The 26049-nt window shown below is 45.1% G+C and overlaps 1 protein-coding gene across 1 annotated transcript in view; it reads right to left on the reverse strand.

Moving 5' to 3' along the window:
- MAP4K5 (mitogen-activated protein kinase kinase kinase kinase 5) overlaps positions 1–24995 on the reverse strand; it is a 43376-nt gene extending 18381 nt beyond the window's left edge. The window contains exons 1-14 of the mRNA XM_084208470.1: positions 24942–24995; positions 12896–12986; positions 11657–11721; positions 10662–10717; positions 10167–10214; positions 10036–10078; positions 7336–7408; positions 5550–5681; positions 3663–3725; positions 3103–3184; positions 2337–2453; positions 2132–2210; positions 1420–1478; positions 961–1022 (exon numbers count right to left, since the gene is read on the reverse strand). Coding sequence (XP_084064596.1) covers positions 961–1022; positions 1420–1478; positions 2132–2210; positions 2337–2453; positions 3103–3184; positions 3663–3725; positions 5550–5681; positions 7336–7408; positions 10036–10078; positions 10167–10214; positions 10662–10717; positions 11657–11721; positions 12896–12951 — 935 coding nt within the window. The 5' untranslated portion in view covers positions 12952–12986; positions 24942–24995. The remainder of the gene's footprint in view (positions 1–960; positions 1023–1419; positions 1479–2131; positions 2211–2336; positions 2454–3102; positions 3185–3662; positions 3726–5549; positions 5682–7335; positions 7409–10035; positions 10079–10166; positions 10215–10661; positions 10718–11656; positions 11722–12895; positions 12987–24941) is intronic.
- Between the last annotated feature and the right edge of the window lie 1054 nt (positions 24996–26049).

Raw genomic sequence — 26049 nt, forward strand, 5'->3', positions numbered from 1 at the left:
GCACAGGGAGGGGAGGGAAACAGGGCAGGGGAGAGGCAGAGCCCCCCAAAGCTCAGCCCCAGAGCCCCCAAACTCCTGCAGGGAGCAGGAAAAGCAGGATGCTGAAAAAGGCTCAAATGCTGGCAGTGTCCCCCAGCCTTCCAGGGGCTGCAGTGTCAGCTGACAGCTTATGCAAGACTTTTATCTGCAGCAAAAAAAGCCAGAGAAATTCACTGTCTGCTGCTGAGTTCCAAATAAAGATGGGACACAGGCACTGGTTTGAACACAGATATCATCTTTGCCTGCATCTGAACCTCCACACTCCTGACTGCAAATCCTTTAAAGGCAGAATTCACTTTTTAGCAGCAAATGGAAGGTACACACCTAAAAAAATTCAGTCCTAACTTGGAGAGAGTTGTGCTCCCTGCTTTATGCCAGGGAAACCAGCTGCAAACACATTTCTCCCTAACACATTTCACCCCAAACCCCTCCATGGCTGGGTTAGAAGTTCCCCCAGAGCAGGAGGAGTGGTGCAGTGTTACTGAGCTTGGTAAAAGTCAACACTCAGAACTGGTTTCTCCTTCCCTTTCTCGAGTTCAGGCCTTGTCACAGGATGTCACAACCACAGCCACAGCTCAGAAGAGAAGTGTGAGGCCAGAGCAGGATCCTGAACCCAGCCCTGCTGCAGGAAATTCACTGTGGCTGTGTTATGTCACTGTCCTGGCTGTGCATTTACACTTCATTTCCCACCTACAAACTTTACACAAGCTACTGGTGGTGGTTAAAAGAGATTAAAAGTCGCTCTGCAAGAGAACTGACCAAGCACCTGCAGAAGGAGGGCTGCACTCTGGGTAACATCTCCTTAATTTATCAATATTAAAGTGGATCAGGGCTTATGGTTTGATTTTTTAAACAGATCTCATTTTTCTTTCAGTTTCATAATAAGTCACAGAAATACAAGCTGGTTTTATCTGTACTTACTTGTTGCTTCCATCAACAAAAGGATTCCAATGTGAAGCAAAGTCACTGCCAGCTGCCACAACCTGAAGATGCAAAAATTGTCATTTTATTTCCCCCCTGTCCAACTAAAGTATCTTAAATTACCTTATCCACCACACACAAAGAGGCCTGAGGGATTCCCCAGCCCTGCAGGACAATCCACAAGCAGAAAAATCAAATTCCAAAGAGACATAACATCTTACAATCTATAAATTCAAATATTATTCTTAAAAGCAGCACCTGGAAATGTGCAATGTCCAGATCAAGCTGCAGTAAGTAACAGGAAAACAAAAACTGATTGTGAAAAATCCAGTAAGGGTCATTTAAGGAACTTAAAAAACGTTTTTCCAGCAAGCTGCTAAGGGTTGAACCACAAAATAGTGAAGATACTGTGGTTTTAATAAATAAAACTGATTTTGTTTATACCAAACTTGTCCTTACCATTTCATCCCGAGCTTCTGTTTCTTTCCGTAGGGGGGGCTCAAACTGCAGCTTATCAACTACAAAATACAATAATTTCATAATTAATACACACAGTCTTGCACTGGGATCTTTCAGTGCTCACTCCAGTGAAAAGCAGGCAGGAACAGATGTAAATCTTGTGTACACAACTCTGAATTTGCCTCTCAAAGGAGCAGCACTTCACTATCGGCCTCATTGTCTGAGTGCTTGAATTTGCAAATATGAAACCCACAAGAAAGGCCAAAAGCAAATAGCAAGTCACAGAAATGTAACTATTTAACCACGTGTCACTGTGAAATGCATGTGAAAGAGGAGAAAAAGGCTCTTCAAGAGCAAATTTCCCAGAGTGTGATGGAGCTGCCAGTACTGGTGCCACCAAAGGCTTTTGATCAAACCTGCAGATAAAAACCATTTCTACCCTCAGCATTTCAGCTTAGAGCCATCAGAGTAAATAAACTAAATAATTAAAGTAATAAATAAATGAAATAACTAAGTAAACTAAGTAACTGATTAAATAAACTACTATCAGAATAGTTTATTAATATCAATGTCAATTTTAGTTTTCAATAATTATTGGAGATTTGACGTGCTGCTTCTCCAGGGTTGACTTCCCCAATGGAAAGAGATTTTTGGGAAATGACCCCAGAGGCAAATCACCCCCCCAGGAAGGGGAGAGCAGAGCAGAACTCACAGTTGATCTCGGATGCTGTCCTCTCTGCCCGCACGTTCCTGTTGGTGGAGCGGATGGTGTGGCGGATGACGGAGTGAGGCTGCAGGGATGGCAGGCACAGGTGAGGGAAAACCCAACAAGAACAGCAGCAGCTGCTGTCTGAGCTCCAGTTTTAAATTCTAGGGCCATTTAAAGTGACATTTTTAATAAAAAAAGATGTTCTCACCTCAAAATCGTCATCGTCGACTTCGCCGTAGTGCGTGTGGTTCTCGGGGTTGTTGACTTTGTCCAACAGCTCAACTGCCAAAGACCTGGAGAGACCAGGCTGCCCCACAAAGCTGTGCTGTAACCACAGCAAAGAACACAAAAAAAGAAGTTGGAATATGCAATTAATTGACAACTTTCAGTAACAAACAGTCTGCAGAGTTACTGATTCTTTTTTGCTTTCACTGTTATTTTAGTGACTCCTCAATGCTGGATTTTCTGAGAACATCAATGTGGAAACACCACACTCTGGGCCACCTGCTAATTAAACTTGAGTCAAACAAATAATTACACCTGAACTGCATTTTTTTTAACATAATTACACCTGAACTTCATTTTTTTAAACATAATTACACCTGAACTTCATTTTTTTACATCAGTAGTTCAGAGCTTGGGAAAGCACAGATCAAGAGCTGCTGAAATTTCTGAGAGTCAGGAAAATCCAACTTGTGCCCAGCTCCAAGGCTGAGGCAGCCACTTGCAGGAAGGCCAAGGTTGTGAACATGAAGCCAATTTCTGTAATTGGCCAAAAATGGTATAAAACTGTGTAAAAACACTGAACAAAACCCATGTGCTAACAGCTGATCAATGTGCTTTTCCTTCAGATTTCACCACCTGAGTTACAAGATTTAAAAAAACTGGTTTCCCTTTGGTTTCCTACTGATCTGTTCCTCATTTTGAAGCAGAAGATCCCTTCCTGAGCTAATCAAAGGTCCCAAGTCACTTACAGAGAGAAGTCTGTCTGCTGTTGGTCTCTTCTTTGGATTTTTTGTAAGTGCTATTTTGACAAAATTATGGAATGTTGCTGACCTTAAAGAAAAAGAGGGTTTATGTTGAATTTTTCAAGGTGTTATTGATTTTAAGACAGTTGCTAAACAGATTACAAAAGGGTGAGATAAAATAGAAGTAGGGTGCAGGTATCCCACCTCAGGTTTGAGTAATTACATTCCCAAGTTAATAAAATAAGGAAAAAACCCATTTGATTCATGAAACTTGCATGGAAAACATTTTGGTACAGAAAACAAATCAAGAATGGCACCAAGAATTTCTCACAGGGTAAAGAAACCAGGAAAGGATGAAACCATTCCCTGTCCCAACGACAGGGGCAAGGGGAAAGGACAAAGATTTGTCTTCTAGAATATACAAAGAGCACCAAAGAAGGGTCTCTCCTTCAAAAATAACAAATATTTTTGCCCTTTATCACTAAAATCTTAGAATGGTTTGGGTTGGATCTCAAGGATCATGTAATTCCAATAAAATATGGATCAAAGGAAGGAGCTCCACCTACCATTTTGCTTTTTCCTTTAGCTTTGGTGGTTGAAAATTACTTTTTGACATTAAAAACAGAGCCCTAAAGGGAAAGAAAGAATAATGATATAGTGTGATTAAAAAAAAGAATTAATTTCATTTTAAAATCTAAATACTTTAACACTTTATGGTGAAAATAATACAGGTGCAACTGGATTGGAGTCAGCACTGGGTTAAAGGAGAGATACAGGAAAACTGTTGATTTTATCTTTAAATAAAATATTTTTAGTGTTATAATCCTGTTAAATATCAGGGTATGGCTTCTCTAGTGGTTTCCAGTAAATCTGTCCCTGTTCTTCATCAGATTCTTGATTCTGGAATCTCAGAATGGTTTGAGTTGGAAGGGACCTGAAATCCCATCTCATTCCACCCCCCTGGCATGGACACCTTCCACTGGGCCAGGTGCCACCAAAAATGGAACAACTTCAAAATTTTGCTTCTAATTTCCATTCTGTCTTAGGCTGGAAATGGGGCTGTGTGTTCTATGTCCACCTGTCAGAGCTGGGGCAGTTCTCTCTGTTCATGGGGCAGTTTTTCCTTTATCTCTGCCACAGCCCATCCTCCCTGCAGCAGATCTCTGCTGTCCATGGCCACTGAGTGTCCCTGCAGGGCTGATCCAATTCCACCATCCCATGGGGAGATGCTGCGCCCAGGGCAGGAGCCAAGCATTCCTACCTGGATCCAATCTGCCCTGGAACAGCACAGCAGCCTCTGCCCCCTGCATTCCCAGAGGAGCAGCTTTCTCCTGCCCTGCATTCCCAGAGGGAGAGCAGGCCCACCTCCAGCAGCCCTGCAGCTGCAGAGGAAAACTCCCCCCTTGTGCAGGATCCTGCTGCAGCAGAGCCACAGCTGGCACTGCAGGAGGGCTGAGCCCCATGGGATGGGACTGTGCCACCATGGGATGGGACTGTGCCACCACCCTGGGATGGGACTGTGCCACCCTGGGATGGGACTGTGCCACCACCATGGGATGGGACTGTGCCACCCTGGGATGGGACTGTGCCACCACCATGGGATGGGACTGTGCCACCCCCCTGGGATGGGACTGTGCCACCATGGGATGGGACTGTGCCACCCTGGGATGGGACTGTGCCACCCCTGGGATGGGACTGTGCCACCACCCCTGGGATGGGACTGTGCCACCACCCCTGGGATGGGACTGTGCCACCACCCCTGGGATGGGACTGTGCCACCACCCCTGGGATGGGGCTGTGCCACCACCTGGGATGGGACTGTGCCACCACCATGGGATGGGACTGTGCCACCCCCTGGGATGGGACTGTGCCACCCTTGGGATGGGATGGGACTGTGCCACCACCCTGGGATGGGATGGGACTGTGCCACCACCCTGGGATGGGGCTGTACCACCCCTGGGATGGGACTGTGCCACCCTAGGATGGGGCTGTGCCACCCCTGGGATGGGATGGGGCTGTGCCACCACCCTGACACACAGGGGGCCAGGGCATGCTCTGACTCTGCACTGATTTGTTTTCCTTTTTGTACTATTGCATTTGTATTTTAATTTCCCTGTTAAAGAACTGTTATTCCTGCTCCCATATCTTTGCCTGAGAGCCCCTTAATTAATTTCAAAATTACAATAATTGGGAGGGAGGGGGTTTACATTTTCCATTTCAGGGGAGGCTCCTGCCTTCCTCAGCAGACACCTGGCTGTTCAAACCCAGACACATCAAAAATACAAGATTTCAGCAGATTGATGCCTTAAACCAGACATGGAAACAGCCACTGAGGGAAGAAATCTCAGACTGAGTTTCTCCTGCTGAGCTCCAGAGAAGCTGCAGCTGAACCCCCCCAGCTCCAGCTGGGATTCAGAGAGCTGCTGGAGGCAGAGGAGCCCCAGGGCACAAACCTCATGGGGTGCAGGTCGAACATGGGGGGCTGCAGCTCTGCCAGCTCGATGGCAGTGATGCCCACGGCCCAGATGTCGCACAGCTGGTTGTACCCCCCGTTCTTCTCCACCGCCGCCACCTCGGGGGCCATCCTGCAAAAACAACAGCTCCCTCAGAGCCTGCTCCCAGGGACAACCACACACTGTGCCTGGACATGAAAATATGCTTGAAATATGAAATATTGAGAAAATAATTTTAATAAATAAAATATTAATTAAATAAAATTAAATTTAGAGAATTCAGAGAATCACTGGGTTGGGAGAGACCTTCAGGATCATGGAGTCCAACCCAGCCCCAACAGCTCAACTCAACCCTGGCACCCAGTGCCTCATCCAGGCTTGGTTAAACACACCCAGGGATGGGGACTCCACCACCTCCCTGGGCAGAACATTCCAGAACTTTATCACCCTTCCTGTAAAAAACTTCTGCCTAATATCCAACCTATATACATACTAAAAAAAAATTAAAATTACATATATTTTTATGTGCACTTACTGGATGTCTGTGACAGTGATTTCTAATTTAAAATATCTCATATTCCTCCCCAAGAAAGAAGGAAGGGGGGTGGAGGAAAATGAACAGAAGGAATGCAAATATTTTTATGTCTAACAGGGTAAGTTAAGGATTTTCTGTTCAGACTGGGTTTTGATCAATACAGAAATACTTTTAAAGTTTTTATTAACACTTTACTGAAAACATTAATTTATTTCAAAACTCCCTAAATTTAAAATTTACTTTATTTTAAAAATTTAAAACTTTATGAATACTTTTATTAATACTTTAAACATTTTTATTAACATATACATATAATATTGCACACTAATTTAATCTATACACCTTTACAGTTTTATGTCTAATGGACTAAGTTAAGGATTTTATGTTCACATTGGGTTGTGATCACTACAGAAATACTTTTAAATTCATGTCTATTATTAATGTATACATAAAACATTACAGATTAATTTAAGCTATACACTTATGATGATTCAATTAGTTTTAATATTATTCTACAAAGTTTGTATTTCAGGGGTTTGGATTTGGTTTTTTTTTTTCCCTAAAGCTATGGAAATATCTTGGATCTAAGGACAATTAATGTGAACTTTGTGTGTTTTCCACAGTGGGTATAATATTTTCAAATATCTGAATACAAACTAAGGGACACAAAATAAATGTGCTGAATACAACATCATAAAACCAAACAAAAATACAGCAGAAAATGTCACTTTAAAGAGCAAGGTAGGGACACAAAGCACTCAAAAGCTCCTTATGGATCTAAATAAGCAACTTAGGAGAGGGGATGGAATTGGATCACCCCTGGATACAGGGGTGATTATTTGCATATGATTATTTGCATATTAAATGCTGCCTCGTGCAGACATTAATCAGTAGGGATGATTAAAAGACAGTCTGAAAATCTGGTTTCCTTTCTGCACAGAAATCACTTTTCATCACTGTTTTTTAGTCACTAAAAATATAAAGCTGAGAAACTAAATAACCATTGGTATCCCCCCAAAAGGGAGAAAAATCTGCAAAAATAAAAGTGGGAGAAACAACAACCCTGCCCCAAATACCAAGTAGCTTTTGTTACAGCAACAAATCAGTGCTTCCCAGATTTTTACCCTTTGGGCATTTTACTTGGAAGAAAAGGAATTGATGCAGTTTCTACAGACATATGTGTGTGTTTGAGGATTTTTGGCATAAATACAGGCTCAGCTTTGCAGCACAGCAACCAAAGTGGTTTCTTACCAGTAAGGGGTGCCAATAAAGGATTTCCTCTTTGCAATAGTGGCTGTTATTTTTGCTGCTACCCCAAAGTCAGCTGGAAAATAAAATCAAACCATCAGAGCCTCAGAAATCACAGCTGAAGACCCCAGTCTTACAGTGTTATAAGAAAGAACAATCACATGGCTCATGCAAATTAAAAATTCATTAGGGAAACAGCTGAAGATTGCTAATAGGATCATTAATGTTTTCAATAACATGACTTCAAATCAAAGAGTTTTCTTTCTACACACAGTTCCTCTCTTAGATCATTTTTTCCATCTCACAATACATCCACCAGAATTTTTGGATATTCAATTTAAGAGGAAAAACAGCATCATGCCTTGGAAAAGGCACTTTTTGTGTGTTATTTATGGAGGAACTGATGGGGCACAGCTGCTCTCTGCCCTGGACACTCTGTCTAGGGGCCAATCATCCCTTGCCCCCAGAAATCTCAAACATCAGGTGGTCCTGCAGAGCCAAAAATCATTTAAATCCATTTTATTTTGATTGATTTGTGGCCTGAAAGCTGGAGGATAACTTGGGAAAAGGCAAGCAGGCAAAAGGAGCTCCCCCTGTGGATGCCAAGTCCAAAGCAGGGAGTGCAATCTCCTCTCAGGGCTGAGGTTTCACTCCGGGTTTTCCTTTTGAAAAGCTCTCCCTTCCCAGCACAGCAGTCCTGCTTCCCCACCGGGGCTGCAGCTTGGGCTGAGGCACAGCTGCCCTGACTGCAGGGATGGTGACATCCACGGGATGGTGACATCCACGGGATGGTGACATCCACGGGATGGTGACATCCACTGGATGGTGACATTCATGGGATGGTGACATCCACGGGATGGTGACATTCACGGGATGGTGACATCCATGGGATGGTGGCATCCACGGGATGGTGACACCATGGGATGGTGGCATTCATGGGATGGTGACATTCATGGGATGGTGGCAGCCATGGGATGGTGGCATCCATGGGATGGTGACATCCACGGGACAGTGGCATCCATGGGATGGTGACATTCATGGGATGGTGACAGCCACGGGATGGTGGCACCATGGGATGGTGACATCCACGGGATGGTGACATCCATGGAATGGTGACATTCATGGGATGGTGGCAGCCATGGGATGGTGGCACCCATGGGATGGTGGCATTCATGGGATGGTGGCCTCCATGGGATGGTGACATCCATGGGATGGTGACATTCATGGGATGGTGGCAGCCATGGGATGGTGACATTCATGGGATGGTGGCATCCACGGGATGGTGGCATCCATAGGATGGTGGCATTCATGGGATGGTGACATCCATAGGATGGTGGCATCCATGGGATGGTGACATTCATGGGATGGTGACATTCATGGGATGGTGGCCTCCATGGGATGGTGACATCCACAGGATGGTGACATCCATGGGATGGTGGCACCCACGGGATGGTGGCATCCACGGGATGGTGGCATCCATGGGATGGTGGCATCCATGGGATGGTGGCATTCATGGGATGGTGACATTCATGGGATGGTGGCATCCATGGGATGGTGGCATCCATGGGATGGTGGCATTCATGGGATGGTGGCATCCACGGGATGGTGGCACCATGGGATGGTGACATTCATGGGATGGTGGCATCCATGGGATGGTGACATCCACGGGATGGTGGCACCCATGGCATGGTGAATCCACGGGACGGTGACATCCATGGGATGGTGGCATTCATGGGATGGTGACATCCATGGGATGGTGGCATTCATGGGATGGTGGCCTCCATGGGATGGTGACATCCATGGGATTGTGGCATTCATGGGATGGTGACATCCATGGGATGGTGGCCTCCATGGGATGGTGACATTCATGGGATGGTGACATCCATGGGATGGTGGCCTCCATGGGATGGTGACATTCATGGGATGGTGACATCCACGGGATGGTGACATCCACGGGATGGTGACATTCATGGGATGGTGGCCTCCATGGGATGGTGGCCTCCATGGGATGGTGACATGCATGGGATGGTGACATGCATGGGATGGTGACATGCATGGGATGGTGGCAGCCATGGGATGGTGACATTCATGGGATGGTGACATGCATGGGATGGTGGCATCCATAGGATGGTGGCATTGATGGGATGGTGACATCCATGGGATGGTGACATTCATGGGATGGTGACATCCATGGGAGGGTGACATCCACGGGATGGTGACATCCATGGGATGGTGACATCCCATGGCAGCTTCTCCCTGCAGACCTGGGAGTTTTCCTCTCCTCCACCTTTGTGGAATTGCCCAACACCACACACAGAGCCAGGATCAGATCCCACATTTCCACAGGGGATGCTGAAAGGCTCTGAGGGATAAAACCTGACACCCAGGTAATGCCAGCCTGGCAAATTCCAACAAAATCTGGGAGGCTTAAAGGCTCAGAGGCTGAATAATGAAATTATCTCTAATTTCTTGATAGAATAAAAACTTCTCATCTCCTACACAGCCCAGCCATGGACACACACTTTGTCATCACCTTCTAGCAACATCTATTGCCCCAAATAATCATGGAATCATTTAGGTTGGAAAAAAATCTCAATTATGGAGTCCAGCCATTCCCCAGCACTGCCCCATGTCCCCAGGTGCCACATCCACACATCTCCATAAATGAAATTAAATCCACATTACAGAACTCAGGCAACTCACCCAGTTTAACATCTCCGTGGTCTGTTAGGAGAATGTTTGCACCCTAAAATAAAATGAATTCAGAATCTTTATCAGGAATATTTTCCCTCCACTTGGAACTGTAAGATAAATTTCTCAAGGTTCCAAGTTACCTTTATATCTCTGTGCATTTTGCCCTTCATGTGTAAATAAGCAAGACCCTGGAAATAAAAGACACAATGAATTATTCTGCCATTTGTTAACATCCTACAAAGCCAATTCTATTTAATAAATTTAATTTTCTCAATATATTTGATTTGGAAATGGAGACATTTGAGATTTGCAGATAAGGGATGCTTCATCTTGTATTTCTTTGATATCAGCAGTCACAAAATGAATTTTATTTATCTGGTTGCAGTATTTTACCCCCATACATCAATAAATTTACCACCACAGGGCAGGCAGGCAGTTCAAAATCTAAGCAAATATTTGCACTATATCACACTAGAATTTATTTGTGATTTTTATTTACAGTATGGAAAATAACAGGTTACCCTTGTTCATTGGTTTCTGCTTGATTCCCAACAGAAATGCTGGAATTGAGCCAATTTTCTGTATCTGCTTTATTTTCATGGAATAAATATTGTGCACCTGCAGGAGTACAGTACCTGGAGAGTTTCTCTGCACACATAAGCAATTTGCAACTCTGACAGAGGTCCTGTTACTGGAAATAAAGATTCAAAAATTAACTTTACAGCACAGAGCACATAACTAACACTGTGAAGCAGCCAAAAAGTGATTTATCAGTCAGTTTTACATGATCTGTATTGTGCACTGAGCTGAAAAGAGGGGTTTGTTTGCTTGTTTTACAGAAAGGCTTTCTGTAAAAAAAAAAACCCAAACAGCATCACCACAGAAAACAATAGCACAGGGAGAAGAAAACCTGCTTTCACAGCATCTCATTATTATTTTATGAGTGATTTTGTAGTACTCTGTTATTGTCAGGAAACTAAAAGTGAAGTGACATCTGCTAATATTTTAATATTAGAAATGGGAATGTTTCATATCAGGGATTGTCTAAGGGGCTTGGAATTGTTTTAAAGGATTTGTAGTGAATAGTTGAAAAATAAAGCAGAAAGAGCTCAGGCATCCAAAAGCCCAGTGTTATCATCAGCAAGTCCCCAACTGCTTTTCCAACAACTCCAATAAATTATTCTACAGCATCAACAACTCCAGATGAAACTTCAGGAAGGAAAATAACACAAGAGTGAGATGGCATTTCCCAGGGGGAGAAATGAAAGTCATTTTTCCCCTTTAAATATCAAATTTTGAGATTTTTAAAAAAAACCCCTCCTTCCTCACCCCATGCACAGTGTCCATATCCAACTGTTCTGCCATAAAATGTCAAATATTAAATGTCAAATATTAAATGTCAAATATTAAATGTCAATATTAAAATGTCAATATTAAAAATATTAAAAATGTTGCTCACCATATGTGGAAAGTGCTCTCAAAATCTATTGACTGTAGCCAAAAAACACTTTATGCCCCCCCAAAACCCCTCCCATCCAGTGCCAACTGTTCCCTGTAGGTTTGTTATTTCTTTTTCTTTTTGCAGAAAGCTTCCCAAAGTAAAAAAAAGTGAAAATAATTGGCCAAGTACCGTGGTAGATGTCCTGGAGGGATCCCCCCCCACAGTACTCCATGCATATCCACAGCTTCTCACGGCTACCAAAACAAAATTCAAACACAGGCATCAGAAGCTGACTGATCTGGATGCAGAACTTCATCATTTAAATGATTTTCTATTAGTCTTGATCACTGTCTGTTAAAAATACACATTCTGATACATGACCAGAGTTACACTGTTATTCTTATGTTATTAATATAAATTATCATGTTATCAATATAAAAAATGTTGATATAAAAATATAATTTTCACCAATCAAAACAGACATTTTTTGCCAAAGTCCCTGAGAAATATTTAAACATCATTAAAGATAAAAGGTGGTGATTTAACTCTGCAATAAAACACTTGAGGTTTATCTGCTATCAGCAAAATTACATTAAATATCACACTAAACTCAGGGTTTTAATCTTAAATTGAAATTACCTCATTACATCTAAAAAACTCATCATGCCCTCCAAAATGCAGAATTAGAAATGCAGAATTAGAAATTAGAAATTTAGTTCCAACTGAGTCCATTTGGGCTGCAGGGATTATTTAAATGCAGCCCTCCAGGAAAAAGATGAAGTCTCATAGAAAAAAGGCCAAGCAGGCAAAGTGCAGATTTACATTCCCACAGAGCCAATTGATAAATGGCAGAGTTGCACAGAAATGGAGAATATTCCCTGATTTCATGTATAATAATAAATGTATAATATTTAATATTTCATATTTTCCTCTATAACATTTAATGGAAGGTGCAGGGAGCTGACACCACCTTGGTTCTGCCTCTGTTACACCAGAAATGTGAGAAATGTTATTTCCAGCAGCTCAGATTTGTAACCCCCCAGCCATACTTTCATAGCCCAGACAACTATAATTAAATAAAATATCCAAAGGCAATTCTGCTCTAGAGAAATAATGAGCTGCTTTTATATTAGAACTGATAAATGTGTGAGTAGGACTGGAGATGTTGCAAGAGTCTCCAAGGGAAATGTTTCTTTCTGTTTCTAGTGATAAAAATATTCCAGCCTTTTGGCCAGCAGAGAAAACAAAATATTAGTCACTTTTGGTTTTAAAAGCCAATTGGGTTGGCTTTAAAAAAAACCAAAACCAAGGGCAATTCAACTTCTGAAAGAAGATTTAATGAGGATAAAGGACTAAACCAGACTGGGATTGGTTTAGTAGAGAACCAGGAATATTAGCAGGAATATTGCTATAAAAATGGGGATTTACCTGAGATAACTCCCAAAATAGGCGACTATGTTGCAATGTTTGCATTCTTTAACCATATAGATCTCCTGCTGGATCAGGGAGAAGTCATCTCCTGAAAAACAGGAAGCAGCCAGGGTTACATGATGAATGTTCAGAGAGCTCTGGAGGGATGCACAGAATTTGGGAAAACATTCCAAGGCTCTGGATCCCAGCCCAGCCCTCCAGCACTCCAGCCCATCCCCCAGCTGGATTCTCCCTGTGCTGAGCTTTGCTCAGGTGCTGGTTTGGGCTCTTTTTTCTGCCTCTGGGATTGAAGGCACTCGAGATGATGCTTCAGGTTCAGGTGTTTATTGGTTCCTATCTCTGTCACAGTCTCACAAACCCTGAGTTCTGCAGCACTCCACTCTAACAAATTAAAAATGGAGCCCCATCTCTCTCTCTGCAAGGCCTTTTAAGGATAAACTGTCCAATTAAGAAATGACACCTCAATTCTTTTCTTTTTTAACCCAATAACCAACAACCATGGCTGCAGTGGGGACTTTTTTATCCAATTTTATCCACAAAACCACCCAAACCCATGGAGAAGGTGAAGAAGAAGGAGCATCCTCTACCCTGAAACCTCCATCTTGCTTTATACCTATTGCTATATTCTAAACCCCAAACTCTGAGTTTCCCACCCTGTGATATCACACACCTCTGTTCAAACCCCACACCCACAATCCCAGTTCTGTCATTCCATTCTGGAAGCTTCTCCAGGAACTCAGGTCAGTGCAGTGTTCTCTGGGGGGGTCAGAGCCTGGCAGCACAGAAAGGCTGAAATTCTCAGCACCCAGGGTTCCAGCAGTGAGGCACAAATATTTTCTGCAGACCAAGAGAGCAGGGCTGGCACAAATCTTGAAGACCACCAGAGCTGGTGGCCTGAGAGTGATCCATGAGTTCAGAGGGCTCCAGGAAAGCAGCACAGGGATCCAGGGAGGGACGGGAGTAAATTCAAAATTTGCTTTTCAAGCTTTGTTCCATCCAGCTGCTCCCAGCACGAGGCTCCCAACAGTGAGGATTGCTGAATTCCAGAGCCTGGAAGAGTGGAGCCCACATTCCCCAGGCTGGAAATGAGGAATATTTCATTCCCAAGGGACCTGGATGGAGCAGATGAGCCTGCACACCCACTCAGCTGACTCAGAGCTCAGGAGGGGGGTTGGGTGGTTGTGCACATTGGCACATCCTAAATGTATTTTTATTTTGGTGAGAAAGAAAAGGATCTGCTAAAAAGTCCATTATGAGCAGGGAATATTTCTGCCACTTCAACATAAAAGGATAATTTTTTATAAATTTAAAAAACAATTATTTCAGAGATGCAATTTGTTTGTATTTATACAGATAATAAATTCCCTTGAGAGAATTTCCAAGCAGAGGGTGTTCTCCCCAGAATCCTGAACTCAAAACCTGCAGCTCTGCTTCCATTATTTTATATATTAATAACTTTTTTCATCCTTTGACATGGAAGGACAAGGGGAATGGCTTTAAGCTGAAGAAGGGGATATTTAGATGGGATATGAGGAAGAAATTCCCAGCTGTGAGGGTGACCAGAGCAGCTGTGGCTGCCCCTGGATCCCTGGCAGTGCCCAAGGCCAGGCTGGACAGGGTTTGTGGGATGGTGGGAGGTGTCCCTGCCATGGCAGGGGTGGACTGGGATGAGCTTTAATGTCCCTTGCAACCCAAATTACTCTGGGATATTTACTTTTGTTTCAAGTTTCCCCAGTAAAATTCCCTCCTATATTAAAGTCAGGGATGTCCAACCCAAAAGACATGAAGAGCTTTATCCTGCTCCCTTTAATTTAAATGATTTTGACAAGTCCAAGAGGACTCAAGCACTGGTGTAAATTGAATTCTTCATGTGTTTATTTAAGTAGCAGCACAGCTAATATTTTGTAATAACCTCTTTTAAAAGAGATGTTTACATTTGCTGAGCTTTGAGGCAGCTTCCCTGAGAACAATGTCACTGGCAAAAGAAGTGACAGTGTGTTATAAAGAAATTATCACAACCTTTATGTCTCAGTGACTGCCAGGCTTTCATTTAAGAAAATAACTACAAAATACAAAGGAAAAAGGGAACCAACTCACAGGAATTCACCCCTGATTTAAGTAAATCCTCAAGGGCTTCTTGATGTTGAATTCTATGAAGAAACACTTCACTGGGACAGGAAAACAGTAGTAGAGGAGTTTCAAATGTCAAGAGGCTTTTTATAAACATCAGTAGTATTTTTTTAACCAATGAAAAAGAGAAAAGGCAACACAATTTCCATAAAATTAGCACAGATTTCACACTGGGCTTGGTTTAGGGATTCCTACAGCTCCAGCTTTGCTTGGATTCACACATCCTGCTTATGAATGATCCCTGTGAGTGAAGGATTCCTGAGTTTAGAGAATCATGGATTGGGTTGGGTTGGAAGGGAACTTAAATCCCATCCCACCCCTGCCATGGCAGGGACACCTCCCACTGTCCCAGGGTGCTCCAGCCTGGCCTTGGGCACTGCCAGGGATCCAGGGGCAGCCACAGCTGCTCTGGCAATTCTATTCCAGGGCTCCCCACCCTCCCAGCCAGGAATTCCTTCCCAATATCCAACTGAAATCTACTCTCTCCCAGTTAAAAGCCATTCCCCCTTGTCCTGACCCTCCATCCCTTGTTCAAAGTCCCTCTCATTAATTTTCAAAATATTCTTTAATTCAAGCTTAAATCTCATTGGTTCATTTCTCCAACAAACTTCCTAAAGGAAACTGTTGATTTCTTACAGAAGAATTTTCAAACAACTCAAGTAATTTCAAGAAAGTCAAATCTGAACAATCTGAACAAGATTGAAAGCAAAATCCTCCCACCCCACACTGAAAAAATTCCATCTTTCTCCACAACCCCTTGTCCATGAGCTCAGAGGATCCAATGCCAAATGCCAGTGGCCTCTTCAAACCAAAGAATCCTTGAAATGTCAGCTGCAGCCTTTCAGCACAGCTGAATCCTGACCTGCTGGAGCCCTGGGTGCTGAGAATTTCAGCCTTGCTGTGCTGACAGGCTCTGACCCCCCAGAGAACACTGCACTGACCTGAGGCTGTGGAGAAGCTTCCAGAATGGAATGACAGAACTGGGATTGTGGGTGTGGGGTTTGGATAGAAGTGTGTGATATCACAGGGTGGGAAACTCAGAGTTTGGGGTTTTAGAATATAGAAATAGATATAAAACAAGATGGAGGTTTCAGGGTGGAGGCTGTTCCTTCTTCTTCACCTCCTTCTCCATGGGTTTGGGTGGTTTTGTGGATAAAATTGGATAAAAAAGTCCCCACTGTGGGCACGGGTGGTTGGTTACTGGGTTAAAAGTGAAAATAATTGAGGTGTCATTTCTTAATTGGACAGTTTATCCTTAAAAGGCCTTGCAGAGAGAGAGATGGGGCTCCATTTTTAGTTTGTTAGAGTGAAGTGTTGCAAAACTCAGGGTTTGTGAGACTGTGACATTGTCCTGGTTTGTAAGATTTGTGTGTGTTCTATTCCCATCTGTCAGAGCTGGGGCAGCTCTCTGCTGTTCATGGGGCAGTTTCCTTTATCTCTCCCCCAGCCCATCCTCCCTGCAGCAGATCTCTGCTGTCCATGGCCACTGAGTGTCCCTGCAGGGCTGATCCAATTCCACCATCCCATGGGGAGATGCTGCACCCAGGGCAGGAGCCAAGCATTCCTACCTGGATCCAATCTGCCCTGGAACAGCACAGCAGCCTCTGCCCCCTGCATTCCCAGAGGAGCAGCTTTCTCCTGCCCTGCATTCCCAGAGGGAGAGCAGGCCCATCTCCAGCAGCCCTGCAGCTGCAGAGGAAAACTCCCCCCTTGTGCAGGATCCTGCTGCAGCAGAGCCACAGCTGGGACTGCAGGAGGGCTGAGCCCCATGGGATGGGACTGTGCCACCCCTGGGATGGGACTGTGCCACCATGGGATGGGACTGTGCCACCACCATGGGATGGGACTGTGCCACCACCTGGGATGGGACTGTGCCACCACCCTGGGACTGTGCCACCCCTGGGATGGGACTGTGCCACCCCCTGGAATGGGACTGTGCCACCCTGGGATGGGGCTGTGCCACCACCCTGACCCACAGCATGACAGGGCCAGTACTGACTCTGGCATTGATTTTTTTTCTGTCTTTGAACTATTGCATTTGTATTTTTAATTTTCCTAGTAAAGAACTGTTATTCCTATTCCCTTATCTTTGCCTGAGAGCCCCTAATTTAAAAATTATAATAATTCATGGAGAGGAGGTTTACATCTTCCATTTCAAGGAATGCTCCTGCTTTTCCAACCTGCCTTTTTAAACCAAGACAAACATAAATAAGAACTAATAAACATCTGAATCCAACAAGAAATACTGTCCTGTGCATTAAAGACTGCACACTGCCCCATGTGAATGCTGCTTGAGAACATCCCCAGAGCAGCAGAGCCTGCAGGCAGCAGCTGGGGCTGTGTGTGGATCACTGCCCAGCGCCAGGGCCGTTCTAGGAACTGTGACTAACCGGGGAAATGGAAGGGAATGCAGATTTTTGAGCTAGAAAAGGACTGAAAAAGTGAGAAGATAACAACCTTCATGCACATAAAAGATGGCAGGGAAGTGGGGAGAAGGGATAATCTGTGTCCAGTTTTATAATAGGATAATTAGCAATGGGTTTAAATTGCCTTCACCTACATTGCCTGGGCAGATGAAAAGGTTTTCCTAACTGGAGTAATATCAGGGATGGGAATGGGGAAATTTTACACTTTTGTGTAAAATTTCCAACAAATGAAAAAAAAAAAGAAGAAAACACTCAAAAAACCCCACCAGGAATGACTTGGAATAATGCTGCCTGTAGTAGAGGGAGACAGCAAGGATGATCTTGTGATTTGCTATTTATAAATGAAGAATTCATGCAAGAATGGGGATTACTTATAGAGAAAGGGGGGAAAGGGATTTGGAAGAGAAAGAAGACAAGGAGCTGATAGAGAAGTAGCAAACAGATGAAAAGAAGAGAAGTTATCCATGAGAAAAGTTTGGCTAAAATATGGAGGAAATTATTCTGAAAGATGAGACACAGAGATAGGAGAGAAGATGTATAGCTGCTCAAAGATGACAAGAATGAATACAAAACAAACGAATTCAGAGTTTCCAGGCAGCTGCAGTATTAATCTTGGCAAAACACACTGGAATAGGGCAAAAATTAAATATCCTTGGATAGCAGGAAAAAAACCAGACACCATTTGTAGAAAATACTTCACTGAGAGGGAGACAGCAAGATAAAATGAATTAGACCAAAGGTGACAAAACATCCATACAAAATAATCTGGTTAGGCAGTCAGGGATTTGATGGTGAACAACAGGGAATTGGGAAGATTGGGATTTGCCTGCTCCCATGTTGGCAGTTTTGGGATGTGTGGCAGTTTTGGGATGTGTGGCAGCTGGGTGGGAACATCCATCAGGGGAATGCTGCAAAGTCTGAGACTGAGCAGGGACTGAGCCACTGCAGCCTCCTCTGCTGTGGGGTTTCAGCTCTGCAGAGAGGGACACAGCCCCACAGGGGAATATTCTCCTTGGACAGCCCAAGAGGAGGGGACTGCAGGAACCCACCCCCTGTCATGGGGTGGGATCTGAGCCCATCCCAGAAGCTGAGCAAGGTAAGGGCTGGTAAGTTCATGATAAATCTGAATTTAAATGGGAGATCATGGAGGAAACTGGGGGCACATCAACAGCTGTGAATTATTCTACTTGCAGAGCTCACCTGTGTGAGAGGCTGGGAGAGCTGGGGGCGCTCACCTGGAGGGGAGAAGGCTCCAGGCAGAGCTCAGAGCCCCTGGCACAGCAGGAGAGCTGGAGAGGGACTGGGGACAAGGCATGGAAGGACAGGAGCCAGGGAATGGCTCCCAGTGCCAGAGGGCAGGGATGGGTAGGAGATTGGGAATGGGGAATTCCTGGCTGGGATGGAATTCCCAGATTTGCTGTGGCTGCCCCTGGATCCCTGGAGGTGCCCAAGGCCAGGTTGGACAGGGCTGGGAGCAGCCTGGGATGGTGGGAGGTGTCCCTGCCATGGCAGGGGTGGGACTGGATGAGCTTTAGGTCTCTTCCAACCCAAAGCATTCCACGATTCCATGACTCTGTGCACAGCTGGAATGTGGAGAGATCCTGCCAAGTGTTGTTCCTGGACAGAGAACAGCTGTCCCCTGGGTCCTGCAGCACAGGAAGGCTCTGCTGGCTCCAGGGCCCATCACACAGCCCTGCTGGCTCTCTGGGCATTCCTCATCCTCATGCTTTTTAGTCAAGTTTATTCCTGCACTTATTTTCACCTGCTCCACTGCTCTGAGTGGTCCCATCCTGCAAGAAGACCTCAGGCCACTTGTCACAACAACCCCTGGGAAGAGCTGTGAATCCTTTTGCTGTCCAAAAGGCAACTTCTTGGGGGAGAAATTCCTGGGTTTTGTTTTAAATTGGTTTATTCTGCATCACTTCAGAGCTGCACCACGGGGCTGGTGCTGTGTTGGAGCAGAGGGAGAAGTGATGGCACTCAGAGACACCCCAGTGTCACCAGAGGGTGGGACAGAGGCACATTTGAAGTGATCAGACTTTCAAGGTGCAGCACTCCTGTCCAACCCCTCACAGTCCCCACCATGGACGTGGACATGATGGATATCTCCTGTTGGACATGGAGATGTGACTCCCAAACCTCTCCAGGCAGCTTGCCCTGGGATTTTTAATACTATTATGAAGATTTGGGATTTTTAAGACTATAATTACATCTATAATTTAAAAATTAGATTATATTTAACAACAGGATTGAAGGAACGCTTGTAATGGACACTGAAGGATGAAGAGCAGGGTCACACCACTGCAGCCTCTGCTGGGACCACTCCTCAAATATTTCTTATTTCAACAACCTGAGTTCCCAAACAAGGAGAGGAATCCCTATGGGAATGACAAATATCTGCCCCATTCCACAAAGTCCACAGCTAAGCAACATCCACAGCTCCTCTCCAGCTCTCCTGGAGCCCCTTCAGGCCCTGCCAGGGGCTCTGAGCTCTCCCTGGAGCCTTCTCCCCTGCAGGTGAGCAGCCCCAGCTCCTGCTCTTCCCCAGGAGGTCTCTGCAGGCTGATCATGGCATGGTTTGGGTTGGAAGGGCCTTAAAGCTCATCCAGTGCCACCCCTGCCATGGCAGGGACACCTTCCACTGTCCCAGGTGCTCCCAGCCCTGTCCAGCCTGGCCTTGGGCACTGCCAGGGATCCAGGGGCAGCCACAGCAAATCTGGGCACCCTGTGCCAGGGCCTCCCCACCCTCCCAGCCAGGAATTCCCAGTTCCCAATCTCCCACCCATCCCTCCCTCTGGCACTGGGAGCCATTCCCTGGCTCCTGTCCCTCCATCCCTTGTCCCCAGTCCCTCTCCAGCTCTCCTGGAGCCCCTTCAGGCCCTGCCAGGGGCTCTGAGCTCTGCCTGGAGCCTTCTCCTCTCCAGGGGAACATTCCCAGCTCTCCCAGCCTCTCACACAGGTGAGCTCTGTGCTGACTCCCCACCATCCCTGTGCTCCAGCAGATCCCATCACTCACTCCAAGCCTCTCTCCTGGAGCTCAGGAAGGTTCAGGCTGTGCTGATCAAAGGGATGGCTTTCCCAAAATGCAGGATCTTTCACCCTGTTTTATCCATATCTTCTATATAATTTTTAATATGCTGCTTTATTCAGACTGCTTTTCACAGGACTCATGGAAACCTGCAGTCTGACAGAAAGAATTTCAGTTCCCCAAACTTGAAACTCAAGAAACTTGATTCCAAGCAGGAGCAGCTATTTGGAAACAGTGATGTTTCCAGCAGCAGATTTTCCTGCTGGGCATGGAGCTGCCAACTGCTAACCACTGATGGTCCTCATTATCTCTCTGCTGATACTAAATATTTCTGATGGTGATGTGCTGCCACAAGCTCCACAGCAAGGAGCACACCAGAATTTGGAGTGAGTGGTCCAACACCAGAACAATTTCCCTGTGGAATTTCTCTTCTGCCCTGCCTGGGTCCTGTTTATGAGCAGCCTCTCAACACATAATTGGTAATTAAAAATATATAATTGGTGTTGCCCAGAGAAGCTGTGGCTGTCCCAACCCTGCAGTGCCCAAGGCCAGGCTGGACAGGGCTTGGAGCAGCCTGGGAAGGTGGAAGGTGTCCCTGCCATGGCAGGGGTGGGATGGGATGATCCTTAAGGTGCCCTCCAACCCCAACCATTCAGGGATTCTGGGATTCCTCTCTCTTAGCAGTTTCTTTTCCTCTCTCCTTGCCTCACCTACCCACTGTTGTACAGCTCAGTCTTTGATCTTCACTCTCCCTCTTCACTGTTGCTGTTTTTCTTGATGTATGTTGCCAAATTATGTGTTCTCCTAATTTATCCCAAGTGTCACACTCTGCATTATTTTCCAACTCAAATGTGGGACTTTGCAGCTTCTTCCCTACTTGTAGCACTTCTTTCCCCCACCACAACCCCTTCTGTCCACGTTCCCCATCCCAAAAACTCTGTTTTAAGAGAAAACTTGCACTACCTGTGTCCTGCTCTGGATCCACACATTTCCTAAGAAGATTAGTGGATTATAAATTCATTATAAGGACACAAAGTAAAATCTGATCCCATTTCAACAAGTTGAATATAATTAAAATTCTGGGCACTCTGGATTCCAAGTCCAGGCTGCCTCTGCTTTGCTCTGTGTGGGGTTGAGCAGCTTTGAGGCTGTGGCAGCACCATGTGGGACATGGGATGGCACACACAGGCCATGTCCAGCCTTTAATGGCTCTGGAACTCCTGGAACCTCAGGAATTTGGCCCCAGACACGATCCTAAACCCAACCAGGCTGCACAGCACGAGGCATGGAAGGTGTGGGTGCTAATGAGAAGTTATTTTCATATTTCTTCAAACCCAGATGCTGCCAACAACAGTTCAAGCCCAGCAGGCTCAGTTTAAATCAGCCTCAGGCTCAGTTTAAATCAGCCTCAGGCTGGTTCTTCTCCACAGCTCATGTCACCTTTGGGGAATTCACTAGATGGGAGAGGAGGCTGCCTTGCCTCAGTCCCCAAAGGCCCTGGGCTGACAGGGCAGCTCTGCTGTGCTGCTCTCGTGGTGCAGAGGGGCCAGACCCCCTTGTGACCCTGACCCTGCTCCTGTGTGGAAAATGCCCTTCCTGAGCTGGCTGAAGCACAGGACAGCACACACAGAGCTGGCTTGGAATGCACTGAGCACACCTCACAGCTCTGCATGGCTCTGCCTCCTGCAGCTCCCTGTCCAGCTCAGGATCCAACTTGAAACAGGGAACTGCCATTTCTGGGATCTCAAATGGAAAATGCAATCATTGGACCAAAAAAACCCCAAAAAACCCAGCAGTGAGATTCTTCTGTAACCTTGCAGAAGGTTCTGAACACGACAGAGGGCATCAGTTATCATGACAGCAGCACTTAAAACAGACATTAGCATATTTAAAAATACTTTTCATGATATTCTCTCAGGGAGAAAGTTCTGTGGCTGAAAACTCCACTGCCAAATAGTTCCCTCTTTGTATTGAGTCCCCTCTAGATTCATCTGCTAAACCCATAGAAGGAAGAGGCTTTAGTGTTTCAGACAGTTTTGGCTGCTATGCTGCTGAGTACAGTTGGATTAGTTTCTGAAATAGAACTGGCTCCCAAATTATTTGAAGCATTTGCACTCAGAGAATGCTGGGAAATGTCATTAGTGTGCCATAATACTTTTGCCTAATGCTCTCCAAAGTCTATGCCAAAAAAAAAAAAAAAAAAGGGAAAAACACTATTTATTTTGACTCCAAGTGACTGTGGGAGCAGACCTAGAGAACTGCCCCAAATTTAAATAAATTAGTGACAGCAACCTTCCAAGCTGAGTTTGTTTTCTTTGTCTGGAGAAGAGACAAAGGTAAGAGCTGATGAAATAAAATACAGATCCAAGCTGGGATCTGTTTCCAGCTCTCTTTGGGTACTCACTCACTACCTGCAGGAGATGAGGGAGGAACAGGAACAAACCAGGACTCACCCCTGCTGTGCCAGCAGCATCCTGATCTCCTCAAATCCTGCCATTTTACTGAGTGCAGTTCCTTCAGCTTTCATTCAGCACATTCCTCACCTCCTCTGGAGCCCTCTCTGCTTCAGAACCTTTTTTCTTTTGCTCCCAATTCCCCTGTCTATGGATTAATCAAGTGTTGAGTTTGGAGCTCTTATTTTTCCTTCAGCTAATGAATTGCCATCGATGAGCCTCCTTCTCCTCCTCTCTAGAAGAGGCTGTATGGAACTCCCAAGCCTATTTCTCCACTCTCTAATTTAGGAAATTTATTATTAATTTTATTCCAGCTGTGTCCTACTGTGTGAAAGGAACTTGTGCTGGTGTTTGGAGGGGCTGCCCTTCCCAGGAAACCACCAGGATTTCCAGGAGTTCCTGACCTGATAGTGCCCTGCAATTTACAGTCTTCAAAACCATTAAAATTAGTCAGAAAACTGAAGTGTGCAGCAGCCAATTAATAATTTCTTTAAAAATCTGGAGTATTTTGAACATGAGAACTGGAAAAGGAGTAAGTAAGTAAATAAATGCTGTGAATCCTCCTTAAAAACCAAACACCCAAGAAGATGATCCCTGCCAGGAGGCTGTGGGTGTACATGAGATGGATGGAGATCGGGTTGGCAACATTTAAAAGATGATGGATTAAAAAACCAAACCAAAACAAACCAGGAAAAAATGGCTTCCCTGTGGTGATCAGACCAATATGATTAAACACAAGACATGGTAATCAGTGCTAATTAGAACTGGGGCCAGAGTCTTGCATTTATCACTGTAGTGCTTAAGCAGCACCAGGGAAAGGGAGAACCCTGCTCCTCCCTCAGTTCTATCAACAGAGGATTTGGACCCTGCTTCACTTCAGCTCCCAAAACAGTTCCTCAAATTCAGAATAAAACCAGATACACTTCATATGGATTAGCTGCAGTGACACAGTGCTGGAGGAAGCTCCTCACCAAGGTAGCAGTGGGTTATTATTGTCCTTTTTCTGTCACTGAAGCACTGCTCTGCCTCACCACAGCCCCGCTGTGGAGAGTGGTTTGCTCCCCACTGCCCCAAACTCTGGCCACAGCAGTTCACACAGGGTGTGAGGGACTCCCCTGTGTCCCCACTGCCTAATTAACCCCAGCTCTGCAGCCCCCCTAATCAACCCAGCCTGCTCTGCCAAGGGGGTTGAGCAATCCCAGGCACCCCAAGGCAGAGGTTCTCACTTTTCCCCTGAGTATCCCCCTGCTTTTTCTACCTTCAGCCTTCAAACCCATTTCTTTTTCTGCACAGAACCTACCAGAAATATAAACTAACCCTCCTCTCAGCCTTTCAGCCCTGGATGGTCTTTAAGTTCTCTTCCAACTCAAATCATTTTGGGATTTTGTGACCCTTCCAGCATGAACCATGCTAGGATTCTGTGATTTCCACTTTCAGATTTCAATTCTCTGTGCAGGACTCAGGTTAAACTTCAGCTCAGCAAATCTCCTGTGCAGCAAAGGAGATCCCCTGGCTCTCCTGCTTTTAGGAGGAGTGGCAGAAACTCCATGGATAGTAGGAGCCATCCCCCATCCCTCAGCACAGAAAGAAAAGATGACACATCCAAAACCAGGGCTCTGGTTTTCCCAGTGCACCTCTGGTGGGAGTTGGGATCACTGCCTGATCCCTTCCCCCTTTCAACTCCCACAGCCCAGCAGCTCCTCAGAGCTCAGAGCTCACAATTTACCATCTGTCCCTCATCTCCTCTTTGTACCAATAACACGTTGTAATTGCAACAGCAATTGATCAGGCAGATAAGAATAAACACAGAAATAGTGAGCATGACACAGCCAAGAACAGTGGTACATCCTGCAGGGCTTCCTGTCATCTAACCACAGAAACTACAAAAAAAAAACCAAAACAACCCCAAACACTTCTTTTGTCTAGAACTTCACAGTGGGTGAAAATAAACACATGGAAAAAATGAAAATGTGATTCAAAAATACAGGAAAGAATGTAAAACTTACCAGGCTCTAACTTGATTATTTTTACAGCAGCCAGTTCTCCTGTATGAAGATTTCTAGCCTGAAACAAGAGAGTTAAGACATATTTAGATATAGTTAAGATAGACATTTAGATATAGTTAAGATATATTTAATCATAAATCAAAGGCACCTCACAGTCTTACAGACTGTGCAAAAATAAGATGCTGTCTGATACAAATACAATGCAAAGCTGAGACCAACGTGGGTGAGGATAATTTGGGTTTGGAATTAGTACAGCACCAGCCTGGTTAGGACTGTGAAGTGTTCCTGACAGTTCTTTTGCAAACTTTAAAACATCAACTAGCAAATCACAGAATCTCAGTGAGGCTGGAAAAGCCCTCCAAGGTCATCCCATCTGTGATTGTCACCACCCTGTCACCCAGCCCAGAGCACTGAGAGCCACATCCAGTTATTCCCTGAACACCTCCAGGGATGGGGACTCCAAACCTCCCTGGGCAGCCCCTTCCAACCCCTGACCACCCTTTAGAGGAAGAAATTCCTCCTCCTGTCCAAACTGAGCCTGCAAATGAGAGCTCACCCTTCTCAAACACCATTTTTAAGGGAAGTTTCTGGCACTCGAGGATGCACCAGAGGCTCACCCATCTCATGGTGCTGAACCTCAGTGTGCCCCAAAAGTGGAACTGAGAGGGGCAGGAGAGGCACTGCAGAGGCACCAGGGATGAGTCACAGCTCCCTGCAACAACTTCACTCTGACTTCCTTGGTCCCACAATCCTCCTCCTCCTCCTGAGAAGAAGCAGCAGCTCCAATTAAGCCTTTACAGATCTGTTCTCTTTGGATTTGTTCCAAATTTCAACTGAGAATTCAGTGCTGGAAGAAGATGTCACGGGAACCTCAGAAACAGAAAGTTTTAAGAGGGGATTTTGTGAACACTTTCTAGTAACTAAATCACTCAGGCTAAACTATAAATCAGGACAGACAACCTGATTTAATTAGGCTGAGCATCCAAAAGTTACAGGAGTTTAATGCCCACTGTTTCATTCTTAGACCCTAACTAATAGGCATAGTCTTCTGAACAGCTGAAATCTGGTGAAGAGGTGAAAATGGAGGGAAAACTGGGTTAAGTGAAAT

This window comes from Fringilla coelebs (assembly GCF_963513975.1).
Source record: "Fringilla coelebs genome assembly, chromosome: 6".
NCBI classification, from domain to species: domain Eukaryota; kingdom Metazoa; phylum Chordata; class Aves; order Passeriformes; family Fringillidae; genus Fringilla; species Fringilla coelebs.